Source organism: Camelus bactrianus, chromosome 21 (genome assembly GCF_048773025.1).
Source record: "Camelus bactrianus isolate YW-2024 breed Bactrian camel chromosome 21, ASM4877302v1, whole genome shotgun sequence".
NCBI lineage: Eukaryota > Metazoa > Chordata > Mammalia > Artiodactyla > Camelidae > Camelus > Camelus bactrianus.
This window is the reverse complement of record NC_133559.1, coordinates 20,604,044-20,623,956: the sequence shown is the minus strand read 5'-3', so window position 1 is coordinate 20,623,956 and position 19,913 is coordinate 20,604,044. Positions and strand designations below refer to the sequence as shown.

Sequence of the window (19,913 nt, the reverse complement as noted above, 5' to 3'; positions counted from 1 at the left end):
CTTTTCTGGATTTTCCAAGATTTCTACTGTTATTTTGAAGAAAGTGTATTTATTGAAGTAATTCAATTGTTTAAGGGTTTGCATATTTTTGTAAAGTCTTTATCTTATGCCATTTAGAAAATCTGTCACACTTTTTTTTTTGAGAATTTGAAGAAAATTAGCATCAAAATTTTTAATACAGGAAACCTTGTATATCTTCATACTGATCAGTTACTTGGGTGATGTTATTGCAAAACTTACTTCTTTCCCCCTTATCTTTATTGAGATATACTTGACATATAGCATTGTGGAAGTTTAAGGTATACAACATGCTGATTTGACACACATACACTGCAAAATGATTATCTCTAAGCATTAACACCTGCATCACATCACCGAATTACTATTGTGGGTGTGTGCATGTGTGGTGAGAACACTTAAGATCTCCTCTCTTAGCAACTTTCATTAATACAATATAGAATTATTAACTGTATTTGGTATGCTGTACATCAGATCTCCAGAACTTACACATCTTAAAACTGGAAGTTTATACTTTTTGGCCAACATCTCCCCTTTTCCTTTACCACCCTGCCCCTGGAAACCACCATTTTAGTCTCTATTTCCATGAGTTTAGTTTTTTTGGATTCCACATAAAAGTAGTATCTTGTGGTAGTTGTCTTTCTCTGACTTAATTCACCTACAATAATGCCCTCAAGTCCATCCATGTCACAAAAGGCGGGATAGCCCTTCTTACGGCTGAGTTTTTATATATATATATATATATACTGTTTCTTTACTCATTCATCTCGATGAATATTTAACTTATTTACTTATTTTGGCTATTGTGAATAATGCTGCAAGACACATGGGATTGTAGACATCTCTTTGAGATTCTGTTTTCATTTCTTTGGATATGTACTCAAAAGTGGGAATGCTGGATCATGTGATAGTTCTATTTAAAAATTTTTCAGGAACCCCCATATTGTTTTCCATAGAGGCTGCACCAGTTTATATTCGGACCAACAGTACAAAAAGATTCCCTTTTCTCCACAGCCTTCTCAATATTTGTTACCTCTGGTCTTTTTGATGGTAGCCATTCTAACAGGTGTGAGGTGATGTCTCATTGTGGTTTTGCTTTGCATCTTCTTAATGATTAGTGATGTTGAGAACCTTTCTGTGTACCTCTTGGCCATTTGTTATGTCTTCTTTGAAAAAATGTCTATTCAGTTCATCGTAAAATCAGATTGATTTTGCTATTGAATTGTGTGAGTTCCTTATATATTTTAGATACTAATTGCTTAACAGATACATGATTTAAATATTTTCTCCCATTCTGTAGGTTTTATTTTCATTTTGTTGATTTCCTTTGCTGTGCAAAAACTTTAAAATTTGATGTAATCTCACTTGTTTATTTTTGCTTTTGTTGTAGGCGCTATTGGTGTCAAATCCAAAAAAATCAGGAGACTGATGTCATGCAGGTTACCCTCTATGTTCTCTTCTAGGAGTTCTATGGTTTCAGGTCTTACATTCAAGTCTTTAATCCATTTTGGGTTGATTTTTGTGTATGGTGTAAGATAAGGGTCCAGTTTCATTCTTTTGCACGTGGCTGTCCGGTTTTCCCAACACCATTTATTGAAGAGGCTATCCTTTTCCTGCTGTATATTCTTGCTCCTTAGTTACAAATTGACAGTATATGCATGAGTTACAAATTGACAATAAATGCATGAGTTTATTTCTGGGCTTTATTCTGTTCCACTGATCTGTGTGTCTGTTTTTATGCCAATATCATACTGCTTTGATTACTATAGCTTTATAATATAATTCAAAGTCAGGGAGTGTAGTACTTCCAGCTTTGTTCTTCTTTCTCAAGATTGGTTTGGCTGTTTGGGGTCTTTTTGGTTCTATACAAATTAAGGATTTAAAAAAATTCTGCAAAAAATGCCATTTGAATTTTGATAGAGATAATTGAATCTGTAAATTGCTTTGGATAGTATGGACATTTTAACAATATTAATACTTCTAATTCATAAGAATGTAATTTTTTTCATTTATTTGTGTTTTCCTCTATTTTTTTAGTCTTACAGTTTTCAGTATACAGAAGTTTCATCATTGTGGTTAAATTTATTCCTAAGTATTTTATTCTTTTTGATACAGTTGTAAATGGCACTGTTTTCTTAATTTGTCTTTCTGATGGTTAGTGTACAGAAATGTAACTGATCTTGCATATTAATTTTCCATCCTGCACGTTTACTGAATTCGTATGTTCTAACAGGTTTTTTGATGATGTCTTTAGGGTTTTTTATATATATCATGTCATCTGCAAATGGAGACAATTTTACTTCTTCAATTTGGGTGCTTTTTACTTTTACTTGTCTAATTGCTCTGGCTAGGACTTCCAGAACTATGTTAATAACAGTGGTGAGAGTGGACATCCTTTTCTTATTTATAATCTTAGAGGAAAAAATTTTAGTTTTTCACTACTGCGTATAACATTAAAATTGTGGACTTCTCATATATAGCCTTTATTATGTTGAGTCACATTTGCTCTATACTCAGTTTGTTGAGAGTTTTTTTTTCTTTAAATAGTGAAGGAATGTTGATTTTTTTTTTCAAATGATTTTACTTCATCTATTGATGGTTATTGATTTTTACCATTTATTTTGTTAATGTGGTGTATCACATTGATTTGTAGATGTTGAACTTTCCTTGCGTCCCTGGAATAAATCTCACTTGATCATAGTGTATGATCCTTTTAATGTACTGTTGAATTTAGTTTGCTAATATTTTTTGATTTTTGCATCTATGTTCATCAGGGATATTGGCCCCAAGAAATACTCTTTCTCTGTAGTGTTATTGTCTGGTTTTGGTATCAGGGTAATGCTGGCTTTGTAAAATGAGACAAGAAGTGTTTTCTTCTCTCTTTTTTTGAAGGAATTTGAGAATGATTGGGTTTTTTTTTGTTTTTTTTTTTTTAATGTTTAGTAGGATGCCAGTGAAGCCACTGGTCCTGAACTTTCTTTTGGGAGGTTTTTGATTACTGATTCAATCTCTTCACTAGTAATTGGGCTGTTTAGAGATTCTGTTTCTTCTTGATTCAGTCTTAGTAGGTTGTATGATTCTAGAAATTTATTCATTTCTTCTAAGTTGTCCAATTCGTTGGCATACAGTTCCTCATAGTTGTTGCTTATGATTCTTTGTATTTGTGTAATATCAGTTCTAATGTCTTCTCATTTATAATTTTGAGTTCTTTCTCTTTTTTACCTGGTTAGCTAAGTTTTCTACTTTGTTTATCTTTTCTGTTGTTGTCTTTTTAGTTTCTGCTTCATTGATTTTCACTGATCTTTGTTTCTTCCTCCTGTCTAAATTTGGGCTTAAATTTCCTCTTTCTAGTTCCTTGAAGTATAAAATTAGGTTGTTTATTGAGATTTTTTTTTCTTGATGTATGTGTTTATCACTATAAACTTCCTTTTTAGAACTGCTTTTGCAGCATCCCATAATTTTGGTATGTATTTTCATTTTCATTTGTCTCAAGATATTTATTTCTTTGGCCCATTGATTTTTCAGGAGCATATTTAATCTTCATGTATTTGTGAATTTCCATTTTTATTCTTGTAATTGATTTCTAGTTTCTTAACACTGCTATCGGAAAAGATGCTGGCTATGATTTCAGTTTTTTTTAATTTATTAAGATGTTTTTGTGGCCTACCATATGATATATCCTTGACAATGTCTCATGTGTGCTTGAGAAGAATGTATATTCTGCTGCAGCTGGATGGAGTGCTCTGTAAATGTCAGTAAAATCCATCTGGTCTAATGTGTAGTTAAAGTCCAATTTTTTAAAACTGATTTTCTGTCTGCATTATCTATCCATTGCTGAAAGTGGGCTATTATTTTGTCACTGTCTATTTCTTCCTTCAGGTCTAAGATTTGCTTTATATATTTAGGTGTTCCTATGTTGAGTACGTATCTCCTTTTGATTAATTGACCTCTTTTTCTCATAATAACCATTTTTGTCTCTTATTACAGTCTTTGGTTTAAAGTTTATTTTGTCTCATATAAGTATAGCTACCCCTACTTTCTTTTGGCTTCCGTTTGCATGAAATATCTTTACCATCCCTTTATTTTCAGTCTGTATGTGTCCTTAAAGCTGAAATGAGTCTCTTGTAGGGAGCATGTAGATTGGTCATGTCTTTTAATCTGTTCAGTTAGTTTATGTGTTTTGATGGGAGAATTTAGTCCATTTGCATTTAAAGTAATTACTTTTAGGTATGGATTTACTATTACTACTTTGTTGGCTTTTTCTTCTGGTTGTCCTGCAATTCCTTTATTCTTTTCTTTCTCTTTTGCTTTCTTCCTTTGTGATTTGATGACTTTTTTTTAGTAACATACCTAGATTTCTTTCCCTTTCTCTTTTCTACTATAGGTTTTTACTTATGGTAACAATGGGGTTTGTATAAAACAGCTAATTTTATAACAGTCTTTTTAAAATATAATAACTTCAAACATATACAAAAGCTCTACATTTATACATTGCCTCCCAATATTTTATGTTTTTGATGTCACAGTTTGCATCTTTTAACACTGTGTGTCTATTAACAAATTATTATAGTTGATGATTTTTACTTTTGTCTGTTAACTTTCATACTAGAGTTGTAAGTGATTTATGCACCATTAAAACATTAGAGTATTCTGAATTTAAATGTATGTTTATCTTTACCAGTCAGTTTTATACTTCAATATGTTTTCCTGTTATGAGTTTGTGCATTTTTATTTCAGGCTGAATAATTCTAACATTTCATGTAAGATGATGATGAACTCTCTCAGCTTTACTTATCTAGAATACTCTTTGTCTCTCCTTCAATTCTGAAGACTTTGCTGGGTACAGTATTTTTGGTTGGCTTTTTTTTTCTTTCAGTACATTGAATGTATCATGCTCCTTCATTCTGGCCTGCAGAGTTTCTGCTGAAAAATACTTCAATAGTCTTTTAGGGGTTCCCTTGTATGTAACAAGTTGCTTTTCTCTTGAGCTTCATCTTTATTTTTCTCTTCTTGTCTTTAACTTTTGATGGTTTAATTATAATGTCTTCAGAGTGGGTCTCTTTGAATTGGTCTTATTTGGAAGTCTCTGGGCTTTCTGCATCTGTGTATTTGTTTCTTCCCCAAGGTTAGGGAAGTTTTCAGCCATTATTCTTTTGAATAAGCTTTCTGTCCTTCTTTCCCCCATCTTCTTCTGAGGCCCTTATAATGTGTATATTGGTCTGTTTTTTGTTGTCGCATTAGTCTGCTAAGCTACCTTCATTCTTTCTCATTTTGCTTCCCTGATTGGATAAATTCCACTGTCTCATCTTCATTTCACTAATCCTTTCTTCTACTTTATCTAGTCCAGTCCTCTGTTGAAATTTTCAGTTCAGTTACTGCATTCTTCATTTGTGTAATTTCTCTTTGGTACTTGTTTATATTTTCTTCATTGAAATTCTCACTTTGTTCAAGGATTATTCTCCTGGCGTTGGTACTTCTTTATGACCACTATTTTTGAATGCTCTATCATGTAAATCATGTAGCTCTTTTTCACTAAGATCTATTTGTGGAGTTTTATCTTATTTTGTTTGGAACACATACCTCTGTAACTTAATTTTCCTTGATTCTCTGCATTGATTTCTGCATATTAGATAAAACAGCCACCTTTCCCAGTCTTGACAGAATGGTCTCCTGTAGGGGATGAACCTTATCAATGAGCCCAGCGTGAGCTCTTTGTTGTCTCTTAAATCTTTCTAATTGTCTAAGCCACATTCTTTGTTCTTGGTGCCTCCCTGTAGTTCAAGACCCTTCAGTGTCCCAAAAGGAGGATTGCGGTCAGCACCTAGATTCAGGCTGATTGGAAGCTGGACCCCCATGCTGTGTTAGAGCAGGTAAAATAGCAAGATATGAGCAGAGAAAGGAGGCCACGGGCCAAGTGGCAGGACAAAGGAAAAACAAGAATCTCCGGACTGACAGGAAGCCATATATCTTGAGGTGACAAGGGCCCTAGAGGCAGACAAAGATGGGAAAAGGTGGGAATCTGGCATCTGAATATAACCTTTTGCTCATTATGCCTTCATTACAATAAAATTGCCCTTGCAGATAAGAAGTACCACTGATGCCATGATATGTTTGATCAAGGCCAGATAAGGACAAAAAAATCCCTCCTCCCCTCAGGAAAGTGGAGCTGGGATGAAAATCAGGAAATATGACCCCAAACCCCTCCCTCCCCAATGAATATTCCACCCATTTATTTTTACACTCCATATAACCAGCTTGCCAAAGAAACTCATGGCAGCTACTCACCTAAGTCTGCCTGCTCTCCCCTTGAGAGCGTATTGTCACTTACTACACCCTTGCTTTGCTTTTCTTGACCTCTGCATCTCGCCTCTGAATTCTTTCTGTAACAAGACAAGAACCTACTCTCTGGTAACAGCGGCAACTAAGAAAGCGCGTAGTTAGGCCCTTTTCAGGGATAAACGGGGAGATGGGAATTTTTGCCTGTTCCTTCTGCATTTGGCCCAGATGTACAGAATTAGGAGTGCTCCTGTACCCATTAAGAACTGCTTGTTTGATACAGTCCTGTGGGACTTGTGAATGCAAAACCAGTTGGCTTTGAGTCAGTAACTCAGAGGCCCTTCCCTTGGGTGACAGCTGTTAAAGCTAGGGCACCAGACACGTGTACAGGCTTCTTGCAGGGAGATACTGGTGCCTTAGTGTGAACAAGAGAGAGTGGGAAGGGGATGTGTCCAGAGGTTTCCTTGGTCTCAGGAGAAATCTCAGCAGTCCTTAGATGTGTGTTAAATTAGAAGTTTGGCCCTTGGGCAGCAGCTCTTAAAGTATTCAAACAGAACCTTTTCAGGGGAAGTCTGGGAGGTGGGCATTTTTTGCCTGCTCACTAAGTGCTGAGCCCTGCGGGGAGAACTGTTTCTTTGTTTGCTATAGTCCAGTGGGAATTTGGCACGCAAGCCCCATTGGGTGTCAGAGCCAGATGATCCGGGGGCTTGTGTCGGGTGGCAGCTGCTAAAATTAGGGTGAAGGTGCACAAGCTCCTTCCTAGGGGATGTTAACAAGTTGGAGGAGGCTGGAGGGCTAAGGTGGGGAAAGCTTCTGATAGCTTCTCTGTTCTCTGGGGAGAATGGTATTTAGCCCCTCGGTGAGAAGCCTGACCCCTGGGGCAGTAGCTTTCAATGTATGTAAAGTAGATCTTTTTTAAGGGAAGACTGGAAGTTGGATACTCCTTTGTCTGCTCCTGATAAGCCTTGTGGGCACAGCCACCCGAGTCTTCCAGAGCCTGTTAAGAACTACTTCTTGATTTGCTTCAGCCTTGCGGGTCCTGTGGCTGCAAGCCTCACTGGCTTTCAGGGCTTAGTGTTTTGGAGACCCAGTCGTCAGGTGGGAGTGTTAAAAGCTGGGGTGCAAGATGTGGAGTCCAAATCTTTTGCTCCTCATGGTGACGCTGGACATTGGAGATTTGCCCCCAGTGGCCTGGTGCAATGCCAGGGATGGGGTTTATGGTGCGAGTGTCTCAGTCTTGCCTACCAGTTGTAATGCGGGTTTTTGTTTTTTTTTTTTCATTCGCCCAACGTATACACATTGCTTGGCTAGTTTTTGGATTTCTGTCAGAGGGAACGGTTTCATGCGTGGCCATATGTTTGGTGTGTCTATGGGAAGAGGTGAGTTCAGGAGCCTCCTATGTCACCATCTTGGACCAGAACCAGCACGGCAGTGCTTTCTAACGAAGTAGTTAATTATTTAGAGAAATAATAGTAGTTCATCAAGACTCTTAACGTAGTTTCTGTGTCCACTGTCTCCTCGTTGTAAAATTGAGGTAGGTGAAGCCATCCTTTCCAGCTTTTACATTCTAAGATCACAAGATGATAAAAGAACACCCCAAAGATCCCATCCGTACATTCGCATTTTAGACTCAAAAGCGTCCAAATTGTCTGCCATTTTCTTTAAATGTGTGACACAGCAACTAAACAAAGACTTTAAATTTGGCTACTTCAGTGCCAGCTGGTGCCTGCCGAGGCCCTGCGACCCCCATTCCTGGGCTCTCGAATGTCCACCTGCAATTTCTCAAAAAAAAACCAAAGTGCACCCTTTTCTACCATGTTGGCCTTGGCAGAGTTGACAGCCCTGGGAAGTGACCGGCCTCACGTAGCTCAGGCTGGCTTGTCTCAGCCCCTGTCCCCTCCTCATCGGAATCATGAACTCCACCACCTTGCCCGTGTCAGCCCCTGTCTCCATCTTACTGGAGTCATAAATCCACAGTCCTCCCCTGTACCTCACTAAGAGCCAGTCAGAAATCTGCTCCCCTGTTCTTTTGTGTTCACAGCCCCTTCCTCAATAAAAGACCCCGCACGTTCACGCTCAGTGGACACGCAGGCCCTTTTGTCTGTGTGGCCCCGCTGTTGCCTGTAGCGGCGACCCTATTAAACTTTCCCTTGCCTTTGGTAAATTCTCACCAACCTGCGTCACCAGGCTCACCAGGTGTCCCCCAACAGCTGTTACATAGTTCTGTTCATTTCCTATCACATAATAGCGTGTGTGTGTGTAGCAGGGGGAATCTGTAGGGAAGCACACATCAAAATCTGTAACGGGAAAAATCAGCGGTAAAGTGTGGAAGGGCCTGGTGAGTTCCAATGCAAAGGCAGGAAAGCACACCAAATACGCCACATTTGTGTAAGGCTCTAGAATCTGAAATGCAGTTTACATTTTTTTAAACAGAAAAAGAAACTAGTGTCCAAAGAGATTTTGTTTTTCCTTCACATGCTCAGGGTCATGTAGCTAAGTGGAAAAAAATCAGATCCTGAATCTGGAACCACTGACCCCTTCTCTGGGCTCTGTCTGCCTCATACAGTTACCTTCCTGAGGCTCTTTGTCCCACTTCAGAACACTGCAGAGCAGAGCAGACCGGGAAGGTCTGGCCTCCCCGTGTCCGCAAGCTCGGAGCCACTGTGCAAGACAGAGGCTCACAAAGGCAGGCTGGGCTTGGAGAAGCCAGACACCATTTCTCCTTTGCTTAGTTCGTTCATTTCAGAAGTCCATGCCATTTAGTTTTCTTGTCCCTCCATTCACTGGCAGACACATGCTTTATATGTCCATATAAACTTAATTCATGTGAATTTACATATTTTCTGCTCTGAACCTAAAAAGCTCTTACACATTGGCTGGCTTCAAATCAGGATGGTCAAGTCCTTATTATGAGCCGATCAACTCCTACTTAAAATTGACAGTAGGTGCTCAGTCAAATACACAAAGTTGTTGCTGCTATGATCACTGTCAACATTGTTAGGACCAGAAGAATCTCTACCCAGTCTTTATATTTCAAGCATATTCATGAACGACTCTAGTGATTGTTGAAATCATCTGTCATCTTTACCACACGGATTGTTCCATGTTTTCCCTTTGAAACTTCTGGGATTTCTATTTTCTTCTACATTGAAATGACCACAGCTAACCCGGCCCTTGGGTTTCCACAACTCTACTTGGCTCTAAATTTCTCTTTTAATCAATATTCCTTCTGACTGTCTTTGCCCCCAAATGTTACTATGATTACTCTCATCCTTTAATTAACATGAAGAATAAAATTTACAATAAATCCAAGCTGTACATATAGTTTTGGAATACGAAGGGTTTCTTTTCCTCTTTTCTGCTAGGAAGAAGTGAACATCTTGCGGAAATTTTTTGGCTGGAAATAGTTTTGGCACTGGAAATTGCAAGTAATTTGTTTATCCTAACTTAAAATTTGACTTCAATCCTGGCTCCATCTGGAAACCTGAGTCATTTTAAGATTAAGAAGGAATAAAAGGAAGAATTTAACACTGAAGACAGATCAAGAAATTATCCCTGTTTAAAAAATATTACTATTTAGTTATGAGTTTTTCCTTCTAAAGATGTTTTAGTAGGTATCATATTCAGAAGTGGGGCACATAAGGGTCCTTAATGTTGCGAATTGTCATTTTAAAATCCTTCCCTCACCAAAGCCAAGTTCAGGTACTTATTAATGCATCAAGACAGAATGGAAATGAAAAGGATAGGTTTTAGTGCTGAACAGAACTGAATTTGAATTTTAGTAGTTTTGTCACTTCAGTTCAGTTGCTAAACATCTCTAAACCCAATTTTCTCCTCTGTAAACTGGGATTAACAAGGGCTACCTTCTAACCTTGTTGTGAGGATTAGATAAACCAAATAATGCATGTGAAACTTTAAACTTTAAACACAATGCCTGGAGGAGAGCAGGCTTTTAGTAGACACTTGTTTCCCTGTTTTTACTCTTAATAATTTTTTATCTCTCTCTTGTGTGTGTGGCTTACATTTGAAATCAGCACTCAGTGGTGTTGCCATCAGAGAGGCTGGTGCCTGAATGATCTAGGAATTAATGAGACAAGGGACCAGGAGAGGATGTAAGCTGTGTACGTGTAGGGTGGAGAATATCCTTACCTCCAGCCAAAGAGATTTCCTTTGGGGCTTGTTGGTTGATGAAAGACTTGAAATAACTTAGGTCTTATCTTTACGTAATAGTCATAGCTAATTCCCCAGGGTTGCTTGTTCTTTATTTAGCAAATAGAAACTGCCTGCTACCTTCAGCTGGCACCGTTTCATCAAGCAGCATTCCAGTGTTGTCTGTGACTCAGCATTTCTCCCGTGGGCATACCAGCCTGAGGTTTCCTCTTTACAAGTGGAACATGCCACTGGATTCACGGCTAGAGTCATCACACCAGACAGACGAGAACCGTGGCCTGGAGTCTGGATGCTTTGGCAGTTCTCACTTGGGAAATCAGGAAAGTTATACAAAAGCGTAAGTGAAACTTATTTTGAAATTGAAACATGTTTCCAATGCACGTTTGAAAGGCTCAAGGTAAGTGAAGCAGCAGTTACCAGACAATGGATTTCTTAAGATCCAAGGCCCTGTCATATGCCTTCTGATTTCTTCACTGCCAAGTAAAGAGCCTGAAGCACTAAGACCACACACACACACACGTGTGTGCACATACACTAAATATGTGTATACATTATACTGTATATAACATATATAATATATATTATGCTATCAGCAAATTATCAATATTTAACATTCTATATTAGTAAATGTACTTAATAGTAATGGATTAGCTTAGGGGAATGGGATATTATGAGGTTGTTTCAATCTGGTTAACATCTGTTCAGATGTATATATCAGCCTAGACATTGCCTCCTTTATAAAACTTTCTCTTAACCCGAGTGAGGTCAGATATTTGGTTCTCAAGCTGGTACCTCACTTCTCCCTGTATTGCCTTGTATATTTGTCTCTCTCCCTGGCTACCTGTAAAAACCAAACAAAAAAGCAGTAAGAAATTTGAAGATAAGGAGTGGCTGTTGTCTGTCAGTACTTAAGTTCCTGACATTGTACTTGGTACGTAGAAGGCATTCAGTAACGGTTTCCAAATGAGCCAGGGGAATAACATCCTTTTGTTGTATTTTGGAGTCATTTCATACAGAAAAAGCCAAAACCTTTCTTTCCTCATAGGTTCCCAGTGCCAAAACCAACCAATCTAGCTGTGAGCCAGGGTCTCTAAATTGAACGTGGAAGGCCAGTGCTGAAGTGGAAAAACAGAGGAGAAAGTGTCTCCTGAATTCCTCTACGAACACACGTCACAGTTGGGTGTTGAATGCAGTGATTGTGCCACCTGCTCTCCACTGGCGGAGCTTGTGTGTGGTAGCTGGTCAGGGAGGAAGACAAGCTGCAGAGTAAAGGGAAGATGCCGCCCCATCGCTCCTCTGCCCGGGCTTCCCACGGAGATCCAGGAGATGTGGGCGATGCTCAGTCTTGGGAGTAGCAAGACCGTCTTACTTCAGCTAGGTTGGTAGGTGAAATACATAGTTCTCTGGCGATCCTTTTGATATTGGGCAAGATCCGGTTTAACAGCAAATCTTTCATTGTGGTTTCTAGGGTCATGTTTAATGGTTTTAAATAGGAAGTGTGCTATGTTTGCACAATGGAAAGTCTATTTTCAATCCATATTCCAAGCAGGAAGTAATACTTCCCATCAAAAAGGTGCTTAAGATGTTCCTCCCACGGCCAGGATACTGACACAGTACTAGTGAGGCTAGAGAGGACACCTCACCCCCCACCCCCGCCCCGGGAAACAACAAGCCACTCGCACAGAGGACTGAGGCTAGACAGGGACCTACAACCCCACACAGCCTTTCTCAACGATTAGTGGTAAGGCAGGTATCTAGCACAGGAAATTGGTCAACAGACTGGTTACTTAAAGGCTTGAGTCAGTAAAACGTAGACAAACAATGAAGAATTTGGTAAGGGCTCCAAAAAAGTGGACATGCAAAACCAGCACAGAACAAGGCAATGGTGGGGCACAGAAGGGTCTCAGGTCACGGAAGAAAAACAGTTTGAATTCAAACTATCTCCTTGACCACCCTGTTTAGAGTTTTTATTAGTTCCTTAGTATGATCTGGAGATTGATATGTCTCTATACATCTTTTAGAATTTATCGAATGTATAATATGTAAATACGTATATGTATATTTACACATGTACGTACAGATCTATGTATAATGAGATGTACACAATTCTCTTCACGGAGTAGGCATTTATTCATCTTAATACTGTTGTCACCTTCATAAAATCCTGAGTTTAAAACCCTAGTTATGTATCGTGTCTGTCTCTGATTATTTTCCATCATCTATCCATCAGCTGTGTGTGTGTGTGCCTCCAAGCCACTTGGGCCTTATTTGTCACAACAGTGAGTCCTGATACCCAGCGGAGGCAAGTCGGCTGTGTAGTGCTCCTCGCTGAGTTCTGACACAGTGAATGTGTCTCTGACTGAGTATGCTACACCATACCCGCCCTGTCACAAGGACAAAGGCATGGTAAATAGCACAAATGGGACGGGGAGGGGGTGCAGACCAGAAAAATACAGGATTTTGGAGGAATCGGTTGTCTATCTAACTCTCTCTCATAGATTTTAATATTCATCCCACTCTGTTTACACAGCAGCTACTCGACATGCGTCAGCATCCAGAGGGGAGGAAGTACGAGTTTGAGTCCAGCGGGTGGGGACTCCATCCCTGTTCCACTGGGATGGGCAAGTGATTCATCCTCCCTGTGACTTTCATCATTTTGCGTGTGGAGGTGTCCACACAGGGCTGCTTCATGTTCAAGTGGAACTGTGCACAGCGAAGGGGACCGTAAGTGCTGACCAGTTCATTTCAGTGTGATGTGGTCAGTACCTGAACGAGAACCAAGCTTCTGTACATCTAATTCGTTCTGAATTCAAAACAACCAGGAATACGGTTAAAGTTGCTTAATTGAGCCTACCTTCCATGCCTTCTTAATCTGAAAAATACAGAAAGAAAATTTCCTTTTACTCGTTTTTCTGAAATTCCTCATTTTTCTGTTCTTGATTGAGAACTAGCAGATTCCTCCAAAAGTTTGGTGTTTTGTCATTGTTCATACTGAGTTCTTTTAAAAATTTCTAACATTTAGGGATGTTTTATACCTCAAGTTTTATTCATCAATTTGTACTATTCTCTCAAGGAAGAGTTCCCTCTTTTCTCAGACAATTCATTTCCATGCAACCTGTCTTCTCAACTATTTTAGCTCTTTTAGGTCTTTCTCTTCTGAGGCTCTGACTTTTAGTGTTTGTTTGGGCTTCTGCCTCCCTGTGTGTAAGAGTTTAATCTAGTAGGGTGGCAAATTCCTTGACAGCCGTGTCTCCTTTTTATAGCCGTGAAAGCTGTTAGCAGAGTAGTGGGCTGCTAGTCAATGTTTGGCATGAATTTGCTAATTGGACTTAATTGAAAAAAAATTCTCATTCCAAAGATCTGAGCCAATGACAGGCCGTAAATACAAACACTTGGGTTTCGTGTTCATTAACTTCTTGTTAACTTCTGAGATGTCACATCTGAGATACCAAAAAGGTACCAGCGATGACGCATCACTCCAGAATTTCAGAAGTCTTCCCTACTGCCGCTGGTCCTGACTTGTAGTCTCTTCATTTCAGAACATGTTTGATGGAAAGAAGCCCTGGAATGTATCCTTCTTGAGATAAGCGTGGCATCTTTTCAGAGATACTTTCATAAGATTGAAATAATTAATCAGGATATCCCAGAGCCTAATGTTGGTTAAGGGCAGAAGGAGGAACTGGATCTTATTTGGAATAGTTCCTCATTTAAGTACTTACTGAAGTGAGTAAGCAGAGGCAATTCCATTTAAAAGTTGGAGAAAAATCAGGAGAAAGAACAAGTCAGAGAAGCAGGAGGGAGATAGTGTGCCTTTTCAGTGGTCAGTTTTAAATTCTGTGCTGGTGCACATGCATTTCAGACACGATACAAGGGAAAGCTGCAGGGCCAGAGCATCGCTCTTCTGGAGTCAGTTTATTACTCACTCCTGCATCATAGCATCTAGGACAGAGCCCCAGAAACACTGTTGTGTTGAAAAATTATTCCTATGTGACTCGGTGACTCTTTTCTTCAGGGATACTTTATTGATCAAGGTAAATAAAATAGGGCCAAGTTAAAATTCGAAGACTCATTGAGAAATATTGCTGCAGATAGTGTGGTTCTAAGAAATGATGATTGGGTTACAAAGGGCATCCCTGGGCTCAGGCTCCCACCCCACCGTCACCCAGCTATTGGCGTGAAACACTTCTCAACCTCTGTTATCCTTAGCATCCTCTTTCATAAATGAGGATGTTAAGCCTCTAGGCTTTTTTCCTAATTAAAAAAAAAAAGTTGATTCTCTTAGAGTAAAAATTTTTTTCTTCAAAATACTTTCATTTTATCCCCTTTTATTTAAATGAACTTCAGCTGAATTATACCTCATGGTAAATATTTTTAAATAATTATTCTTTTCTAGGATTTCATAATTCAGTCTTCACAACATCTCTAAGGACGGTAGAGAAGAGAGAAATGCTTACGGAACACTTCTTATGAGCCAAGTCTTTCACATTTATTTCATTCTCAAAAAAACCTTAAGAAGTGGACATTTCCTCCATTTTACAACCAAGGAAACAGAGAAGTCAAGTAACATGCCGAAGACCGCGGAGCAGATGAGGGCTGTGCAGCACGAGGCCTCCCTCTCAGTTCTGTCTGATTTAAAAGTCCATGTTCCTTCTAACACATGATCAAAAAAAAAAGAGTAGGCATTCCATTTAACAGATGGAAAGACTGAGGTACAGAGAACCAGAGATTTCCTCAGTTTTGTAGGAAATCAGCATTTTTGGTGCCAGGAAGAAAACTCATGTTTTTTGGAATAGAGTGTGAGCTCAGACCAGAGGACAGGGTGCAAGAAAATATCCTTTTGTCTGTTAACTTTATTTCTACTTGACGCCCAGCACTGAGTATTCAGAATTTAAAAATGGTGAGATAAGAGAGAATTGAGCTTCTTGTATTGACATATTTTTTAAAATTAAATTTTGGTAGTACACTTGGTGTTTTCTAGAGACTATCTCAGAATGAACCCATCTTACATCTTAGACATTGATGAAACTGTTATTTCTAAACCATGCATCCCAGCCTCCGTAGCTCCCCAAATTCCTGTCTCACACATACATGATACTTGAAGTATGACAGTCCATCTTGAAATTCATTTCTCCCTACAAAAATAATTTTCATTGTACCTGATGGTACTTCAATTTAAAAAAAAAAAGTAATTTTCTAATCTGGAAATAGTTTGTAATGCTGCATGCTTCCATACTTCCTCCTGCTTCAGGAAATAACTTTCTTCCCTCTCAACTTCCCTTGTGATGTCGTTTTGTTTCTCTTGGCTTTTAGCCATCTGTTCCTTTTGGTGCTCTCGGCCTGGTGCCAAATGAAAGTCAGCACTTGGCCTAGTAGTATCGTTTCCAACACACGAGAATCAGAAGGAAAACCCCGCCTCTTACACCCACTGCTAATTATCATACTACCACAAAACTGGCTAGTTGCATCATGTGCTCATCACTTGTGAATTTCTGCTTTCCACAGCTCCCATTCCTGCAGAGAATGAGTTTGAGCCACATGGAGAATATGCCTCTAAGCCATTCAGGTCCTCAAGGAGCACAGAGACCATCCTGGAAGCAATGGCTACTCTACTCAACAACAATCATTTTGCTACTACTTTGTTCCTTCAGTACACTCATTTACACTTTGCTCCCACTCAAGGTAAGGAGACAACAGTACCTATTCCTATTTATTCTACTCCTTTTTTTCTTTTATAAGTCTAATTATTAGTATTGCCAGAGCTCACTGGAAAAGAGAGACATGTGGGTACAGATAACGTAAATGTAATTCCAGTTTTGTCATGGCATGTGGTTTTTGAGGCTTATTTGAGTGTGGTGAAATGAAAGGTAGTAGAAAATGCTGTTACCTGCAGAACTGAGTTGGGTGGAATCCCTTGATTAAATCAGGCAATTGGCAGATGCCTGTGGAGTATTTTCTCCCTTTCTGGAGCTCTGCTAAACCCTCTTGATGGAATAAAAAGGCATAAAACAGGATGCTTGCCCTCAAGGAATGGGATGCAAGCTATAGTCTTACTGAGGAAAAGACATAATAAGGTAATGGAAAACCAGAATAAGGTAAGTGGCAGATGGTTAGTGTATCTTTGAAAAGGGAAATGACATTGATGTAGTAGGAAGATCAGGATTCTGGTTCTAGGTCTCCCAAGAACTAGCTGTATGAATTTGAAAGACATCTAATCTTTTTGGTTCTCAGTTTTGTCATCTGCATAATGGTGGCAGGAAGATGGATTTGTTCATTACAGTGTTCCTTCTAGCTATAAAATACAGTGATTGATAATTTATGTAAGGGTAGTAGAGAACATAAATGCTTTAGGGGGCAATGACTCTGGGTTAGGTTGATCAGGGAAGGCTTCATGGAGGAAGGAGGAAGCACTTTCCTAGTTGGGCAGCCCCTGATCCTTATCAGGAATTTCCCACTGAGCTCCAGTCCAAGTTGTGGGTCTAGTGAAGGGGATGGAGATACATTAGGTTCTCAGTAGAAGTCTTTTTCTGATTGTTGATTACACAGCACTGACCATAAAGAAAATAAATGCTTCATTTAGGATTTAATTTAATTCAGGATTTAGCCCATTCCTGGGTGCATCTAAAGATTCTGAGCATTGCAGAGAATAAGGTAGTAAGTTCCTAAGAAAGGGCTGTTGGATGAAATCCATGACTATAGAAACATTTTTCTAAGAGAATTGGCCATTTCAAAGATATGGTTCTCCCACATAAGATATTTGAAAGCAATTGGGAAAAGATGCAGAAGGAAGCAGTCAAGACACTGTAGTTGTTGGTTTTTAGTTGGGAAAAGTATAGCTTTGGCCAACTTTTTACACAGTAGCCCATTTGTATTTTATAGCTGTACACAAGGGTGTGCAACAGAGGAACTTCTAATCATAGCCTCATTGTCTCAAGCAGAACTCTGAACTTTCTGAAGCAGTGAAGCTTTGAGAAAGGAAAAAAAAAACAACAAAACTCAGGAATTCTTAGGGTTTAGATTTCTGAAGAAGGGGAAGGGTGAGAACAGCAACAGCTTCCATTTGGAAGTGCCTTTCCTTCTAAAAACTACCTTTTAGTTCTAGAGCCAGATGGCCTTGAAGAACACTGGGTATGTTTTATGTGTCATCCATTCCTGCATGTGATTGGGGAGCCAGTGCAGAGGAGAGGAAGGAAATGCCTTTCTCCAGGACACACAGCTGCTCTTACAAAGGGAAAGAGGAGGGTTCATTCTGCCAGAGGCATCGGGGACACATCTTGCCGGAACTGAACTTGATTAGTGCCCTGTGTTAGAGCTCTGATTCCAGATTCTTCTAGACGGCATGCAGCTTCTCAGTGAAAGGTTCTGCAGAGTTTGTTCCAAATTTGGGAAAGTTGGAAAGGTTTTCAGGATATTGTCTGGACAGGATGCCATGGAGACTTATTTCCTACGGGAAGAGCCAATGGCCTTGGCCGACAGCGCAGTGATAGTAGCTCATGTATTCCATGCTCCACTCGCCTGTTCCTCCCGTTCCCTATTGGCCACACATTAGTATTTTTGGCAAAGAGGACTGAGTGGCTGGTGGATGGTGAGTCATTTGTCCACTCTAGTTCTTACATACAAAATTCCACTTTCTAGCCTATCTGGGCACTAATTCAAAAACTGGCATGAAGATTGACTTCTTCAAAACCAACAAATTTCTTTGGGAGAATTTTTTTTCTTTTTCCTCTCTCTTCCTTCCAAAGACATTTCACTGAAAGAATGTGCTAGGAGCCCAAGGGGTTGGACTACTCCGAGGTGCACAGAAATTGTCTCTAAGAAATCAAATGTTCAGGAGAGTCCTCTGTTTTAGTGGAATGAAGGATACTTTCAAAAGGGAAAGTTGTATTTAAAAGGAGAGTAGGTTCTATTTCCAAATGTTGATCTGATTGGAATTGGTTTGGAGAAATAATTATGAATTATTAACCCAACTATATAAATCCGGGCTTCAATCAAAGTAGGGTTAGAAGAGCAGCTGATCTTTCTAAGCAAAAAGGAACTAAAGTCAACTTAGAGTCCCCTGTTTCTTTATAAGTGGATATTTGCACCTTCCAAACATTACCAGGATTAGAAATACAGACTGCTCCACAGAGGGGTAGGGGTGGGACTTGAGTCAGACCGGCTCTGTTTGGATCTTAGCCTGGCCTTGCAGCAGCTGCACGGCCTTGGGCTGGTGACGTAATCCTTCTCATGCTTATTTCCTCGTGTGTAAGTGAGTGTGCCGCTTATCTCGCGGAGTTGTGGTAAGGGCTGATGAGATAGTACAGTGCCTGACCCGTAACAGACTCTCAGTAGATAGTAGTGATGAGTATTTACACCAGTACTATGAATGACATTACAATGAGAATAAATTTGAAAAAGACGTTTAACAAAATGGGTACTCCTTGCTTATCTGTTTCACTTTCTCAACCAAAGACTATGCCTCACTGCCAAACAGATGATTTTTGTGATTAAACAGATTTTCATTTGTGGCAGTAATTACAGAATATTAGAAGGGTGGTTTCTGGGTTTCTGTAAGCTCTGAGTAGACATTAAAGCAGCCCCTAGCACAGGATCCAGGATTTCTGTCTCTGGCAATTAGTCTGTCTGTGGCCTCAGGTTTCTGCACACACTTCATATATGAGAATAGATAGCATAAATGTTACCTATGGCACCTGTTTTGGCATTCACTTGTATTTAGATTGTTACCCAGTTGCTTCAGGTGTGTAGTCATGTCTTTCTAGAAAGTTTATGAACTTCTTAAGAGGCAAGGACCATAATAAATATATTTGTTTCTCTTGCTTACGATGCTAGCATAATGTTGGCAATGTAGGTGCTTAAAGTTTAATTCTTCTTTATAATGAGCATTATCAAAACCGTTAACACGTAATAAGCAGGACCAGACAGAATATCTGGGCAAAGTCCTTCATAAGACTTACCTCATTTAAACCATCCCTTACTTCACTGGGCTAAGGTGCTGTTATTTCCTCCATTTTATAAATTAGGAAATTGAAGTTAAGGGAGTCCCTATCACATGCCTGTCATTGGTTAAACTAAATTGAATTTCAACAATTCTTCTAAGATACCCCAAAATGAGGATGAAATAATTGCAGGAGTAAAAGCAATTGTAGGAATCCAGTCATTTATCTCCTAGCATAGTGACTTCCAAACTTTCTGATTGCACCTCTCTACCAACAAAATGTTTTTGAGGTCAATCCCACTATGTATGCTAATTTATTACAAGTTATATACAAGCTAATTGTATATATTAAAAAGATTACAAAAAATAGAAATTTATAAGGATGAATCAAGTAATACTTAGTTTATTCACAGTGCAAAGCCATTTTGCTTTTACCGAAATACTGTATTTTACATAGCATGTTAATATGTAAGCATTCTGAAAATAACTGAAATATTTTAGTAATTTGATAAATGTG

The 19,913-nt window shown here is 39.1% G+C and overlaps 1 protein-coding gene and 1 long non-coding RNA gene across 13 annotated transcripts in view; one reads left to right on the top strand and one right to left on the bottom strand.

Annotated features, from left to right (window-relative positions):
• LOC105070279 (uncharacterized) overlaps positions 1-19,913 on the bottom strand; it is a 309,633-nt gene that overhangs the window by 56,836 nt on the left and 232,884 nt on the right. The gene's annotated exons all lie outside the window — the stretch shown is intronic.
• Positions 1-19,913, top strand: part of TNFSF18 (TNF superfamily member 18) — a 61,350-nt gene that overhangs the window by 35,264 nt on the left and 6,173 nt on the right. The window contains exons 2-6 of one of the 6 annotated variants that reach the window (XM_045517811.2): positions 10,564-10,801; positions 11,510-11,846; positions 12,695-12,870; positions 12,995-13,188; positions 15,967-16,143. In XM_045517811.2, the coding sequence (XP_045373767.1) occupies positions 15,985-16,143 (159 nt within the window). In that variant the 5' untranslated portion in view covers positions 10,564-10,801; positions 11,510-11,846; positions 12,695-12,870; positions 12,995-13,188; positions 15,967-15,984. The other 5 variants (XM_010956650.3, XM_045517815.2, XM_074349811.1 and 2 more) reach the window with 5 other exon arrangements.